This window comes from Chrysochloris asiatica, unplaced genomic scaffold (genome assembly GCF_000296735.1).
Source record: "Chrysochloris asiatica unplaced genomic scaffold, ChrAsi1.0 scaffold00133, whole genome shotgun sequence".
NCBI classification, from domain to species: Eukaryota; Metazoa; Chordata; class Mammalia; order Afrosoricida; family Chrysochloridae; genus Chrysochloris; species Chrysochloris asiatica.
This window is the reverse complement of record NW_006408651.1, coordinates 1,548,609-1,564,407: the sequence shown is the minus strand read 5'-3', so window position 1 is coordinate 1,564,407 and position 15,799 is coordinate 1,548,609. Positions and strand designations below refer to the sequence as shown.

General features: G+C 36.6%; 1 protein-coding gene across 1 annotated transcript in view; it reads left to right on the top strand.

Moving 5' to 3' along the window:
* The window catches only part of GPATCH2 (G patch domain containing 2), a 226,566-nt gene that overhangs the window by 119,541 nt on the left and 91,226 nt on the right, over positions 1-15,799 (top strand). The window contains exon 6 of the mRNA XM_006869709.1: positions 2,538-2,605. Coding sequence (XP_006869771.1) covers positions 2,538-2,605 — 68 coding nt within the window. The remainder of the gene's footprint in view (positions 1-2,537; positions 2,606-15,799) is intronic.

The following is a 15,799-nucleotide window of genomic DNA, read 5'->3' as shown; positions in this document are numbered from 1 at the left end:
CTTGTTCAAAGCAGCCCATATAAACAGTTTGCATTAAGTTAAGTGCTGTCTCCAGAATTTTAACAGATAACAAGGATTGAGTTGTGATGGTCCTGCTTTTCCTGTCTCTATGAGAGAAAGGTGAGATTTCTGCTCTCGCAAAGGTATATAGCCTCGAAAACCCTGTACAGGGTTGGAAGCGATTCATTTGCACTTAGCAACAGCAACCACCTAATCTAGTGAAACAAAATGTCATTTCTGCCCTACTAATACACAGTTCTGTATGGTACTGTATTGGCTGTTTAAGTTGACTTTTTAATTTGTCATTTATGTGTCTTGAATCATCAGAAAGCAAATGAAATTGTTTGCTAGCAATTAATACGTGGGCATTTTAAAATGCCTCATTTTATTGTCTGACCCTGAATAAATGATAAAGTGGTTACAAATGTTTAGAAAAAATTCTCTAAGAATTTTTTTTGCCTGTGAAATATCAGAACCCTTTGTAATATTCCCAACCAGTCATATTAAGCACATTTAAAAATTTAACAGTGCTTTCAATAAGCTGAATTATGTATCAAAGATACTATTTTCACATTTTAAATAAGACTGTCTAATCACTTTAGGACATTTTAACTCCGTGGACTGACTTTATTAACACAGAGAAGATTATGACATATGTGTCTTAATGTTGCTGTATTTCATGAAAATAAAATTTTTAATTAAATCTAAAACTATCTGTTTTTGCACATCTTTAAAAAATAAAATAAAAACTGATCTAGAATAACAGTGAAGGAAAATAAAGACATATTACTAGGTAAGCATGCAAAATTGCATATCTGTATTTGACACTGTAAATCTTTTTTTGAGTTATTTGCTGCAATTGAATTAACATATATACATTGTGCATATATATGTACATACTTACATACATATATGATTTCTGAGAAATACCAACTATGATTATTTGTGACTGGATTGAAAGGTTGCATTTGTATTGCGGTATAAATTAGTTATACATGCCATTTTATTGTATTCAGTTGCATTGTTTTCATCAGGCAATTTATCACATGGGTGTATGTGAAATTTCTTCATTTATTAAGTTTCAGATTATGTATTTCAAGCCACAGCAAGACTTAAACATTTTTCCATAAGGATAGCTCCACGTAAACAAGCAATTTTAGTCCCGAAAATAGCTTCTGCTTCTGTCAACATGTTGTTTATTTTTTTCTCTGAGATAAAAAGTTCAGTTTTCTGATATTTGTACCAAGATAAAGTCAGTAAACAAGATTAATATAGTGTGGAAAAGGTTGTCAGCAGCCTTGGCAAAGGAAATAAGTTGCCTGTACATAGAACATACTGTAAACTGAATAAAAGTGTCAGGTCCACCATGAGATAATGTGATCATGAACCTCTAACAAAGCATGACATAGGCACAGTCGGCTTTTCTCATAGCCACAGTGTAGAAAATGGATTACTGTATTCCAGGGGTACCCTCTGGAATAGCATGGAAACCTCATTTTGAGATGAATGCAGGATGTAGTCCTGGAGTAGAGCCACATGTTTACCTGTGGTGCTCACCCACAGGGTTATTAATGCCATCATCTGTGCACATTTGCAGTATTTGCATTTCTTGGAATTTCAGACTATGGGCTTGCTATCCGTGCTACCCAAGTGATACAAGAGGGAGTGAGTTTTTTGAAATTGTTCGTTTCTTTTTAGTGGCATCTTTAGACTACCTCATTGTACCTTTTTTGATTCTATAATTTATATGGTATTTCTAATTACAGAAGGACATTTTTGATTATGACAGACTTCAAATTAGAGCCTTTGATTCTAAGCTTGTGCCTTACTGTTCTGATGGAAGTTGTCATTTATTCACTGCTCTGTGTGTATATTTCCTTTGCGAACTCTATAAAAGGGGGAAAATAGCTCATATCATCAAAAAATATTTGAACATCATTAGAATTTTAATTTGACTTATAAATGAAGGAGTGAAATATTGTTCTGGTCTGTAAAATGACACTTTGTTCTATGTAAGTACACAGATAATTCCTAACTTTGAGGAGAAACTCCATAAAGAACTATTTATCACTTCCATGACTTTGTATGCATTTAATTGTGTGCATTATATTACATGTTGTTTATTTTTAAGAATTCGCTACAGATGTGTTGGCACTCTGAAATATCACCTGTTCGTCACTCATCTAATTAAATAAACCTCCTTTTTTTCACGTGAAATTAAACATATCTCCAGTTGGACAGTATTTAGAAATAAAAGAGTCAGTAGTCTAGTTCTTAAGAAAGATGTTTATTTTATTATCAGAGTATTTTGAAAGTAGTCTTAAAATACAAGCAGAGAAACTACACTAGACCAAACCAAGCAGAGCATTATTCCCTGGAAACAAACCATACTGCTAGTCTATGCAGTTTTAATCTAAGATTTGAGGGATTATGTTTTCTGGTTTAGCTTGACTGTACCCAAATGGAAGTGTCCTTATTATCCATTGTTGTTTTACAAACTTTATTGTGATGCTTTGTGTTTTTAAATCTCCTTTTAGGTGCCCTCTCCTGGGCCAGCAAATAATAAGAGGATGGTTCACTTCTCCCCAGATCCCCATCACCATGAGTGAGTACTCACTGTATTTATAAAACCTCAACAGAGAACAATTTAAATAAATCCAAAAATTTAAAGATTTTTAAATAGTGCCATTCTTTTATTTCATTTGTGATAGACCTTGACGTTCTTGCGCATTGAAACCCGTGAGACCCGGAACCCACTGGGCCTTCCTTGTTTTCCCGGGTCTCATACATTTTCTGACTTAAAATGCAGTCAAAGCACTTTTCTGTCACTAATTTTACTAGAAAAATATTTGAGGTTTCATTCCCGACAAGTTTCCACCTTACACAGCTTCCACTATTCATAGGCTTTACTGTTTTAGCTTAAAACATTTAAGATTCCATTTTCATTACAAGAATTGTAGCATCAAGTGCCCTTCCAGCACCTAATTCCTTACTCCTATCCTCCCAACCTTCCTAAAGTACTAACAGGACGAGTAAGGGGCTGATTTTCTCATTACTTCCTTACTCTTTCTCCTGCCCAGCATTTGGTAATACTATTAAAGAGTTGTGAGGGGACCAGAATGTATTTGCATTTACCTACAAAAAGGTGAGGCTAGTTTATTAGATAAATAAGCAAATAGTTAATTTGCTAAAAAGTCTAAACAGTTGAGCACTGACTTTAGAAAATCCATGGGTGAGTTTTTAGCTGCCAAATCTATGTCTAACCATTTCTTTGTTGAAAGAACTTAAATATGTTTTATAGTTTATGTAAATACCTTTAACAGCCTATGAAGTAATTTGAACCAGAAAAAGGCTAATAAGTTAAAAAAAAAACATTAAAAGATATCAAGTAATTTGAATGAAATTATTCTGACAAGCAGTTATATTAGGACCCATTAGATTGTTAGGTCCTAAATTTTTAAATCTGATGAACAAGTATGAAACAGAAATTGTTATTCAGATACTACATAAAGACAAAGAAATCTGTCCTTTTAGTAGCTGATTTCATTGATTTTTTTTTTTTTAGTCTACGCTAAGCCCTCTGTCAGACATATGTTTCAGAATGACAACCTAATAGGTGTTAAGTTTTATTTTAAATTCTCTGTCTCATCTATCAGTTTGCTCTTCTGTGGTGTTTTGTGTGTTGCTGTGATGCTGGAAGCTATACTACTGATATTTTAAATACCAGTAGGGTCATCCATTGTGGACAAGTTTCAGCGGAGCTTCCAGACAGAGACAGACTAGAGAGAAATAGAGGCAGACCACTTCTGAATGGATAGCCATTAAAAATCTTATAAATAGCACCGGAGGTTTGATATAATGCAGAAGATGAGCTTCTCAGATTGGAAGAAACTCAAAATACAAATGGGAAGAGCCGCCTCATCATGACTCAAAATGAGAAGACACAGCCACCACCATCATTAATAATCAAAAGAAGATGAAAGGAATACACAGAGTTCCTGTACCAAAAAGAATTAGACACTTTTCTACCATTTCAAGAGGTATTAAATGATCAAGAACTGATGGTATGGAAGGAAGACATCCAAGCTACTCTGAAGACATTGGCAACAAATGAGGCTCCAGGAATTGATGGAATACAAATTGAAATGTTTTAACAGATTGATTTCTGCGCTGGAGGTGCTCATTCTTCTAGGTCAAGAAATTTGGAAGATAGCTACATGGGCAACCAATAGGAAAAGAGGTATATTTGCAACCATTCCAAAGTAAGGTGACCCAATGGAATGCAGAAATCATAGAAAACGAGATCATTAATATCATATGCAAGTAAAATTTTGCTTAAGATAAGTAAACGGTTGCAGCAATACAGTGACCGGGAGCTGTCAGAAATTCAGGTTGGATCCAGAAGACGTAAAACTAGGGATACCATTGCTAGTGTCAGTTGGCTCTTGACTGAATGCAGAGAATACCAGAAAGATGTTTACTTGTGCTTTATTGACTCCTCAAGGGCATTTGACTCTGTGGATAATATTGAAAAAAACTAAATATTCTAAAACCTATACATAGAGCACAAGGCAGTCATTGAGACAGAACAAAGGAATACTGACTGGTTTAAAACCAGGAAAGATAAAAAGTCAGAGTTTTATCCTTTTACCATACTGACACAATATTGATGCTGAGCAACTAATCTGAGAAGCTGGATTATATGAAGAAGAACTTCACATCAGGATTGGAGGAAGATTCATTAACCATCAGCAATATGCAGATGACATACTCTTGCTTGCTAGAAGTGGAAAGGACTTGTAATACTTGCTGATGAAATTTTCAGACTACAGCCATCAGTATGGATTGCACCTCAATATAGACAAACCGAAAATCTTCACAATTGGACCAACAAACAGCATCATGCCACACAAAGATAGAAATTGTCAAATTCTACATTTTGCTTGTGTCCACAATTAACACCCTTGGAAGCAGCAGTCGAGAAATCAAATGATGCATTGCACTAGACAAATCTGCTGCAGAAGACCTCTTTAAAGTATTAAAGAAGCAAAATTATCAGTGTGAAGACTAAGGTGCTCCTGACCTAAGTATTTTCAGTCACCTCATGTGCATGTGAAAGTTGGACAGTGAATAAGGAAGACTGTAGAAGAGTTGACGCATTTGAATTGTGTTGATAGTAAAAAATGTTAATAGTAGAACGGATTGCCAGAAGAACAAACAAATCTGCCTGGGAAGAAGTACAGCCAGAATGCACCTTAGAAGTAAGGATATTAAGACTCCCTGCCTCTATCGTACTTTGGATATATTGTCAGGAGGGACTAGTTCCTGGAGATGCACATAATACTTGGTAAAGTAGAGGGTCAGAGAAAAAGAGGAAGATCCCTAACAAGATGGGTTAACAAGGTGCTATCAACAGCGGGCTTAAACATAACAATTGTGAGAAAGGCGCTAGACAGGGCTGTGTTTCATTCTGTCCTGGCGTGTAGGATTCCTGAGTTGGAACCGACTCAACAGCACCTAATAACTGCACCAAAAGGCTTTCTGTCTGTCAGAAAAAAACAGAGTATAACATTTATTTTCTCAGAATGGCAAACAGTGGACTTTTAAAGGTTATTCTTAATTTTCTATCTTGATATAAAACAAAGACTCAGGTCTTTGTAGATTTAGATTTGTTTTTAAACCAAAAATTACATTTCGTAAAAAATTTTAATTCTCTGAGCACAAACTAATACCATATCGTGGTATAAGCCATGTGGTCCTACTGTTAGTCCCGTGCCAGGTTGTAAAAGGTGTAAAAAAAGTGAAGTGGAAATAGGGCAGATAGGATCATGTCAGCCTGGAATATTGCTTCTCAGATAAGCAGGCATGATCGGTCCGTATTCCCTTCCCACCATTCTCTCCTGTGGTCCTCAATCAATTAAATAAGAATCTGGACATGGAACTCAGCTATCAGTATATTTAGATGTTTCCAGATGATCTCAGTCTGTATGGATTATCATTCTGTAAACACTAAAACTAAAATATTGGGGTCATTTTGCTCCCTGAGATGCTACATGCTGCCAGCACAGGAGTATTTCGTGTTGGCCCCTTTTTTCAATTTACTTCTCTACTATCTTACCTATAACTTTGTTAACTTTCAAATTATTAGGATCCTTTTGGATCTTCATGTTTCTGTATTCATTGTTTTAGTATATACTATATGGCACTGTAAGGAGCTCTAGTAGCGTAGTGGTTACGAATCGGGCTGCAAACCGCAAGGTCAGCAGTTCAAAACTACCAGCTGTTCCACGGGAGAAAGATGAGGTTTTCTGCTCCCATAATGATTTACAGCCTCGGAAACCCTGTACAGGGTCACCAAGAGTCGGAACCGTCTCCACGGCACATAACCATCACCATATGGCCCTGTGGGTTACTGCACAGGGTTACAAAATTGGTTTGAACCACAAGGTTGGTGGTTCAAGCTCACCAGCCACTCCTAGGAAACTCTATACAGGGTCGCTGTGGGTCAGAATTGACATAACGGCACTTAACAACAGCAACATGTAGCACTGGTGGATAATGCAGTGGTCCTCAAGGTCAGTTTGAACAACAAAGTCGGTGGTTCAAACCTATTGGCAGCTCCTCAAAAAAGCTATACGGGATTGTAATGAGTCGGAACTGACACGGTGGCCTTAACAACAATGACTGTATTTTAATGGAGCCCTGGCAGCATAGTGGACTGCTGACTGCAGAGTCTGCAGTTCAAATCTACCAGCTACTCCTCAGGAGAAAGATGAGGCTTTCTGCTCCTATAAAGATTTACAGAAACCCTCAGAAATATAGGGTAGCTATGAGTTGGAACAGACTTGATGACACACAACCGCCACACCACTTACTTTAGGTATTCAAGTTCAGTTCAATCATTTTTATTTACCTTCTCAAAAAATCTCCATTGTTATCATTGGAGTAGAAAGCAAATCTTACATAATATTAAACACCACCACAGTCTGGCTCCAGCTAAGCTACCTTACACTTTATTTTCTATTATCGTTCCCTCGTAAATCCTGTGATCCAGCTATCTGGTTGGTTTCTGGTTTCTGACTGTAACCTGTACTTCACCCTTCTCCCTGGATTTTTGCTCATTTCATTCCATAATATCTTTATCTATCTAAACCCTATTTGTCACTTAATAAATAATTAAAGAATGATTTATTGGAATGCATTAGCATGTTCCATAATACATAATCGGCAATAAGTGAAACCCATAGGGTTTTTTCTTCTCACATAAGTCTGGAAAAACGTGGCTCTTTGGTTTGTTGACTAGCTCAAAGATGTCATTAAGGGTCAAACTATTTCTCTTTTCTTCTGTGTTATCATTGCCTTTTCTTTTCTTTTCTTTTCTTTTCTCTCATATCCTCATATTTAGTGCCTCATAGTCTCAAGATGGCTGCTGCAGTTCCATCCACACATCATATGTACATTTATGGCTGGAGGAAGCAGGGCAGGACAGTACTGGCAGTTCTTTTCCTTTATCAGGAAACATAATACTTCTCAAAATGACCAACCAGATTGGCTCAATATCCTGAAATTTCTCAATCATTTCTTTAACAAAAGAAAACATATTTTAATCTGTGTTCAACATTTGGTCAGAGATAGTTTTAGTTGTACACTTCATCAGCTTTCTAGCTGGAATAAGTGGTACTATATGTCCTGGTGTGGCGCTGTGGGTTAATGTGCCAGGAACTGCAAAGCCGTTTGAACTACAGGGTCAGCGGTTCAAGCTCACCAGCTGCTCCTCGGAAACCTTATGGGTTGGAATCAACTCGACGGCACTCAACAACAACAACAACAACAACACAGTCCCTTTATCTCCCCTAGTCAACTTGCTCCCTATTTTAAGATATGATATATAAACCCCACTTTTAATACCAAAGTCTATACCCTGCAGTAGAAAAACCAGGGTGTTTATATAATGGGACATCAAAAAATTGGTGAAAAAAATCCATTATCTTTCAATTCCATTTCCCACAAAGTTTTTGAAGTTGTTTTGTATAATCAAGATACACAAATTATTTTCAGGGGATACATGGTCAACAGTAGTCATTATTGATAAACTTCTAGATCTCTGGTTTCCATATACCTTCTTTTCCTAAAAATCACCAGACCTGATCATTTTGTTGGGTTTTACTTTCACAATTGCTTTTATCCTGCTTTACAAAAGAAAGATATACCCCTATTCCTAACCTTACTTTAATGCACAGCCCCATAGTGTAAAACCAACCCAGGTTCCAAACAGAGGAAAATCCAAATACTATGCAGGTCTTAGAATTAAGGGATTGAACCTAAGAAACAGGTAACAGAACCTTTTACCAGTTAGCTAGGTGGTTTCCAATTATTTGCTTTAAGTAATTGGTAGATCATTAAACATACTCCATATTGCTAGAAGCATTGTGTGACTTGTTTTAAAACTCTGAAGGAGTTCAAGTAATTGAGTGACTATTCTAACTGAATTCCTTTTTTTTTTTTTGCCCATCTAATAATTTTTATGAACTAGGTTTTTGAGGAGTCAAATCTTAAAAAATAGAGAGTCTGAATAGACTGAATGCTAAAAATTATATCAATGGACTCATGAACTAATTTGAAGGAAAGCACTTTATAATGATAGTGGATTTCACCAAAAGTTGCACTGTGGGTTAATGCATCAGAATGTAAAGTTGGTTTAAACTGCAAGGTTGGCAGTTTAATTTCACCAGCTGCTCCCCAGAAACCCTATACAGGGTTGCTATGAGTCAGAGCCAACTCAATGACACTTAACAACAACATTATAAAATAGATTATATGTGGGGGGTCTTAAAAAGTTCAAGGAAAAAGAAATCCATTCTCTTTTCATTACATTTACCATGAACTTTTTGAAGGACCCTCATATTTAGTTTATGGTTGGTTTAACAATGGCTGTTTCAGATCTTTCAAAGCTGATTATAATCTATGAATAATTGTTTATAGTACTGAAAAACTGATACACTTGTCACAATTGACTTAACACTTTGTGTTTTATAGTTACAGAAATTTAACAAAATTTCATTTTAGTGTAAGTCCTGGTGTGACGCTATGGATTAATGTGCTGGACTACAAAGGTTGGCAGTTCAAGCTCACCCAGCCGCTCCTTGGAAACTCTATACATGGTCGCTATGGGTTGAAAATGGGTTGGAGGGAAATATGTTAAGGTGACTGATAAAAAACATTTAGAATAAAAAGGGTGGTGGTGGTAGTTAAGTGCCACAGAGTCGGTTCCAACTCATAATGATCCTGTATAGCATTTGTTGTTGAGTGCCACTGAGTCGATTCCAACCCATAGCAACCCTGTATAGGGTTTCCAAGGAGCAGCTGATGAGTTTGAACCGCCGACCTTGCAGTTCAAATGGCTTTGCAATCTGGCGCATTAACCCACAGCACCACGGTACGAGGCTGTAAATCTTTACAGGAGCAGAAAGTCTCCTTTTTCTCCTGCAGGGCAAATGGTAGATTTGAACTGTGGTTAGCAGCCCAGTGTTATCTATGACTCTCCCAGGGCTCCTAAAAAGTATATACTACTACAGGATGAAAGTGAAATAGGAGTTAAAGGAGAAAAATAAACCATGTAAAACCATTAACTCTTAAACAAGTATTTGTCTGGTATTTTTAAAAATGAACTGTGGTTGGTATTAAAACACAGTGATATTTAGATTTCAATATGTATTTATATGTACATATATAAAGAGAGTAAGGAGCCTTGGTTAAAAGTTTGAATGCACTAACAGCTCCATGGGAGACAGATGAGACTTTCTGTTCCCTTAAAGATTTACAGCCTCAGAAAATCTACACAGCATTGCTATGAGTCAGAACCGACTCAATGACATACAGCTATTACCGCCTTATTTTAAAAGAGTGGCATATTGATTTATCTTAAATAGTCACATCTGTAATTGAGTGAAAATTAAATCCTTTGTAGCTCTTTATGGTGAAAAATGTTACACATCTACGTAAAAATATGTGAGAAGATTATTTTCATAACTTTTCCACATGAAACCACTTAAGAAGATCACGATCTACAGACTGCATCTAGGAAAAACCATCTATAGAATACATTTAAGAAAAACAACAGACTCTCCTACCAGTAGCGGTTTAAACAAATAGTGGTTTCATTTGCTGATATACACAGAAATCTGAAAGTAGGCAGACTATTGGAGAAGCAATAACAGTATCTGCCATAACTTCCGTTAAGGAATCTTTGATATTTTCCCCGACAAGCAATTGTTTATACCTGCTATATTCTCTGTTGGTTATAGTATTTAGCATCAGTACTTGATTATGTTGTGTTAAGTGCTGTCGAGTTGGTTCTAACTCTTTTGGTGGTGGTGGTTGTATGCTGTCAAACTGATTCCTACTCATAGCGATCTTGTATGAGGTTTCGAAGGAGCCAGCTGGGTGGGCTTGAACCATGAGCCTTGTCATTAGCAGTCCAGTGTTGATCCTACAGTGCCACACCAGGACTCCACTTGGTAATAGCATTTATTTCCGTAATATAATGACCCTGTACAGGGTTTCCGAGGCTGTATATCCTTCTCTCGCGGAACAGCTGGTAGTTTTGAACTGCTGACCTTGCAGTTCACAGCCCGATTCTTATCCACTCGCTACCAGAGCTCCTTATAGTTATTATGCATATACTTAATGGATTATATTAACCTGCTGAGTTTGGAGACCTTGTCATCATCTTCTCTGAGTCTCTTACAATGTACTCCACAGTGCCTTATACGTTAGGTCACGTTTATCAAGCTTCCATACTGGCTAGTGATAGAACATGTTCATTAAGGCTTAAATTTATACTTCTTGTTGTTAAGTGCTGTCCAGTCATTTCAGACTCATAGTGACCCAGTTGCTCTTGGGGTTAGCCACCTAACTTGTAACCCTGCACTAATATGAGGACTCCTGGTGTGGCGCTGTAGGATCAGCACTGGAGTGTGAACTGCAGAGTCGGCAGTTCAAGCCCACCAGAGTCGTTCCTCGGAAACTCTCTAAAGGGTCGCTTTGAGTTGGAAGTGACTCAACGGCATTTCACAACAACAACGGCAGCACACTAATGTAAAATCAAATCTGAAGTCTAATCTGACTTTGTAGTTAAAAACTTGAGGCTCAGAAAGCCTAAAATAATTACCTGAGTTCACGTACAGGCTAGTGTGGACAATAATGCTCTGAGTCCCTTAAATTTATTCTTCTGTCTTAGAGAAGAATGTTTTAATTTGTGTGTCTTTATAAATATCAGTTGAAATGATCAATTGGCATGACCACCATTTGTTAACTTTTGACAGCCAGAAGGAAGTGAATACTAGATGCTTCGGTCTAGTATTATCATCCCGTTATACGTGGGCACCTTTCAGTGTTACGTGAGTGTCATATGAGCTAGTTGTCATTGACATATACCATTCCTAGTGCTTGTGCTAGATTATAGGGAAAAGACGTATTAACTATGACTTTTTGTGGGTTAGATATTGTGCTGCTAACCAGAAGGTTGGTGGTTCAAACCCACCAGCTGCTCTATGCTGAAAAGAAGACGTTGTCTGCTTCCATAAAGATTTGCAGTGTCGGAAAACTGACATAGGGTCACTATGGTGCAAAAGTAACTATGGCAGTGAGTTTGCTTTGGGTTTTGGGTAATGTTTTTACTTTAGAGTATATAAAAAACAACCTATATGATGGATATAAATAGAAACTTCTCAACTGGAAAGTAAGCTACAACAACTGTTTTCAGTTGTCTAAGTCAATATTTATTTTCTTTTGGAAAATCCCCTCTAAAGATAACTGAATAGAACAGTACTTTTATGCAAAATCATTTCGTTTAATAGAATTTCAAGCTTAAAAATAGTTTTTAATAAATAGGGCAGAAGTATTTTACAAGTTCTAATACAAGTAACTTTTCAGAATTTTTCAACTTTGAAACATCCATGATGACACTATTAACAAAAGATAGTATTGTTGTTAAGTGTCATTGAGTCAGTTGTGACCTTGTACGGGGTTTCGGAGGAGCAGCTGATAGGTTTGAACCACCGACCTTTTGGTTCACAGTCTAGTGCTTATCCTGCAGTGTCACACCAGGACTCCCTAGGAATAACTAATCAAAAGAAAATGAGCTGGGAGAGGGGGAAAGATGCTTTGAGAGGTAGGAACACAGCAGCCACACATACAGCTTTGTGTCGGAACACTCACCTCACTGGGACTTTGCAGTTCAGGCTTTTAGAATGGCAGGGCAGGTCAATACAAGTTTGAGGTTTCCAATAGAAACTGGTTATTTTACAAGGATTTTAATTAGAAAAAAAGTTATAGGAAATTGTTGGATGGACAGCTTTGCTAGACATGTAAGTCTATGGAGTCTCCATTATAAAGCCATGCAGAATGTCATGATTATAAAAAAAAAAAAAAAAAAAGATTATTTTCATAAAATAACAGTAAACATCACTGCAATTGTTTAAAAGGCCATCTAATAATCTTTTCCTTAAGGAGCTCTGGTAGCATAGTGGTTACAAATTGGGCTGCTAACCTCAAGGTCAGCAGTTTGAAACTACCAGCTGTTCCGCAGGAGAAAGATGAGGCTTTCTGCTCCCATAAAGATTTACAGCCTTGGAAACCCTGTGCCAGGGTCGTTATGAGTCGGAACCGACCCCACGGCACATAACAACAACAATAATCTTTTCCTTGGGAAATGTATTACTGTAATTAGAATAAAAACATTAGTATAGGATAGCTTGCTTTGTTGCTATTGTTGAGTGCTGTCTGTCCAGTTGTTGCCCACCTATAGCAACCCTATATAAAGTTTTCAAGGATAGGCTTTTGGGTTTGAGACACTGACTTTACAATTAGCAGTCCAGTGCAGTTAGAGTCTACAGTGCCACACCAAGACTCCTAGCTTTCTTTGTTGTTGGTGTTGTTAAGTGCCATAGAGTCAGTTCCAACTCATAGTGGACGTTGTGTAGGTTTTCCAAGGAGTGGCTGGTGAGTGGTAACTCTCCAGTCCTTATCCTATTTATGCACATCAGGATTCTTTGTTTAGTAGAACACATTAGACATTTTATAAATGACGTACTTACCAGAATAACTGTCTGTATTATTGTTGTTAAATACCGTCGAGTCAATTCCAACCCATAGCATAGTGTCCGCAGAGTGGCTGGTAGGTTTGAACTGCTGACCTTGTGGTTCAAATTGACCTTGCAACCCAGCACATTATCCTGCAGCGCTATACCAGAACTCTGAAAAAAATGATAGAAAATGGTTGAATGTCAGCTTTGTGGACATGTAAGTAGACATAAGTATATTATAAACACTTATAAAATTTAGTATGCCCAGTGATAAGTAACAAGAACCTCACCTCAATCTGGCTACAGCAGGAAATTAGTATCAAATTTTCTAAATGTTTTGAAATTCACATTTAATTACTCTGTTAATTTTCTTACAATCCAAATATTGAAATGTGAAAAATACAATTAATAGATGACTCCTGGTGTGGCACTGTGGGATAATGCGCTGGGTCACGAGGTCAGTTTGAATCACAAGGTCGGAGGTTCAATCTCACCAGCCGTTCCTGGGAAACCCTTTACAGGGTCGCATATGAGTCAGAACTAACTTGGCGTCACTTAATAACAACAACAACAACCTTTTTTAAAAAAAAAAAAAAAAAGTTTTAGGTATGGTATGGAGTTTTTTTCTTAAAAGAGACCTGGTGGAACAATGGTTAAGCATTCAACTAGTAACTTAACTGAGAGGTTGGGCTCGTAATGGAAAAGACCTAGCCATCTTCTCCTATAAAGATTGTTCTTGTTGTTAAGTCCCATTGAGTAAGTTCCAACTCACAGTGATACCCTGTATAGGGTTTCCAATGAGAGACTGTTGGGTTTGAACTGCCGACCTTGTTGGCAGATCAGTGCTTATCCTATGGTGTCACACCAGGACTTCCCTATAAATATTATAACCTAGGAAATCCTCTACAGCAGTTATACTCCATCATTCAGGGTTACAATTGAGTTGGATACAACAACCAGCCCTTCCATTGAATTGATCCTGAAGGTTGATAACTTTTTCCTTTCCCTATAATTGTTTTTACAATTTCTTATGAAGTACTTATTTTTATATAAAATTTACTTATTTGTTGTTTTTCTGTATTTTGAATTTTGCTTTTTTTTTCTTTGTAAAGTATGTGTTCACTTGAGCTATATAGAAATCAAAACTTATTGTAAATACCCCTGGGTACCTCATTAGAATTCTTTGATGAATTCCTTTTAAGGCAAATATTCACCCATTATTTTATCTTTTGTATAAATATCGAGTTTGCTTAAAGCAAGATTTGCCTGGATTAAAGGTTATGTTCATTGGGAATTGTTCCAGGCTTTGAAATTTAGCATCTTTTGCTCTATAGTGAAGTTTTCATTAAAGTGACTTTAATTCTAGATTGAGGTAAATACAATAGATCCATTTCTCCTCTGACTTACCGTGTTTCCCTGGAGTGAGTCATTTAACTTCTATGTGTCTTAATTTTCAGGTATCAAGTAAAAATAATTACCACAGTCCTTTCTTACCTAAGATATTTTTTATGCATTATGTAAAATGCAAAAAAATTTTAAAGGAAGATGATGATAAGGAAACTTCTTCTTGTATAATGTATTTAATTTTCAGAAAAATTTCCTATGCACTACCTTCTTTAATGTTTTTACTTCTCACATTGTCATAGCAGGTATTCTGCTTCCATTTCATAGCTCCCATTACAACTCCAACGCACCTCACCAAAAGATAATTAAACCAACAGAAATATAGTAAGCGTCTATGATGTGTTGGGTATCATGCTAAACCTATAGGAGGATCTTTACTTGAACGTTGTTTCTGTATGCATGTTTAGAAATAAAAAGGTAGTTATTCCAAAAATTCACAGAGTGGAAATCTTTATATTTCTGTATTCCACTGTGTACTATTGGAGGAAGGAAATTAATATTTGTTGAGCACCTACTATACTCCAAATTTATAGTCTTATTTAAGCCTCCAAATATTATAACGGAGGTGGTAAAAGAGGAAAAGAGCGAGACTCAGAACTATAAAATGGAGCTTCAGAAAGTTCTTGGAGAAATTCCATTGTTGTTTAATCCCATTTTCCATGAACGTTTTGAAGCCTCCTCCTCCTAAGTACTTTGTGAGAGTCCATTAAGTAATGAGTGCAGATCTTGTGTCCAAACTTAGACTTTCTGATTCTTAAAGCCATGATTTAGCAAAACCATACCTGACTTTATCTGGGTATACATTTGTAGTTTTAGTTGGAAAAATTAAATTTTAGAAGAAAATCTTGAGCATAGTTGTAGAATTGATTGTTTTTGGTAAACGGAACAATTTACTATCCTGACTTAGAACTTAAAAATCCCAAAGAATCCATTTCTTTTATGCTTCTACTTTCATATAGAATATCATGGTGGCTATACTGGAGAATGCATGATCGACTTCTGCAGAACCAATGATTTGATCATTTCAAATCCCTTCTTTAGACACCATAAGAGACAACTATACACATGGAGCTCACCAGATGGAATACATAGAAATCAAATTGACTACATCTGTGGAAAGAGATGATGGAAAAGCTCCGTATCATCAGCCAAAACAAGGGCAGACTGTGGAACATACCATCAATTGCTCATATGAAAGTTCAGGCTGAAGCTGAACAAAATGAAAACAAGTCCACGAGAGCCTAAATATGACCTTGAATATATTCCACCTGAATTTAGAGGTCATCTGAAGAACAGATTTCATTCATTAA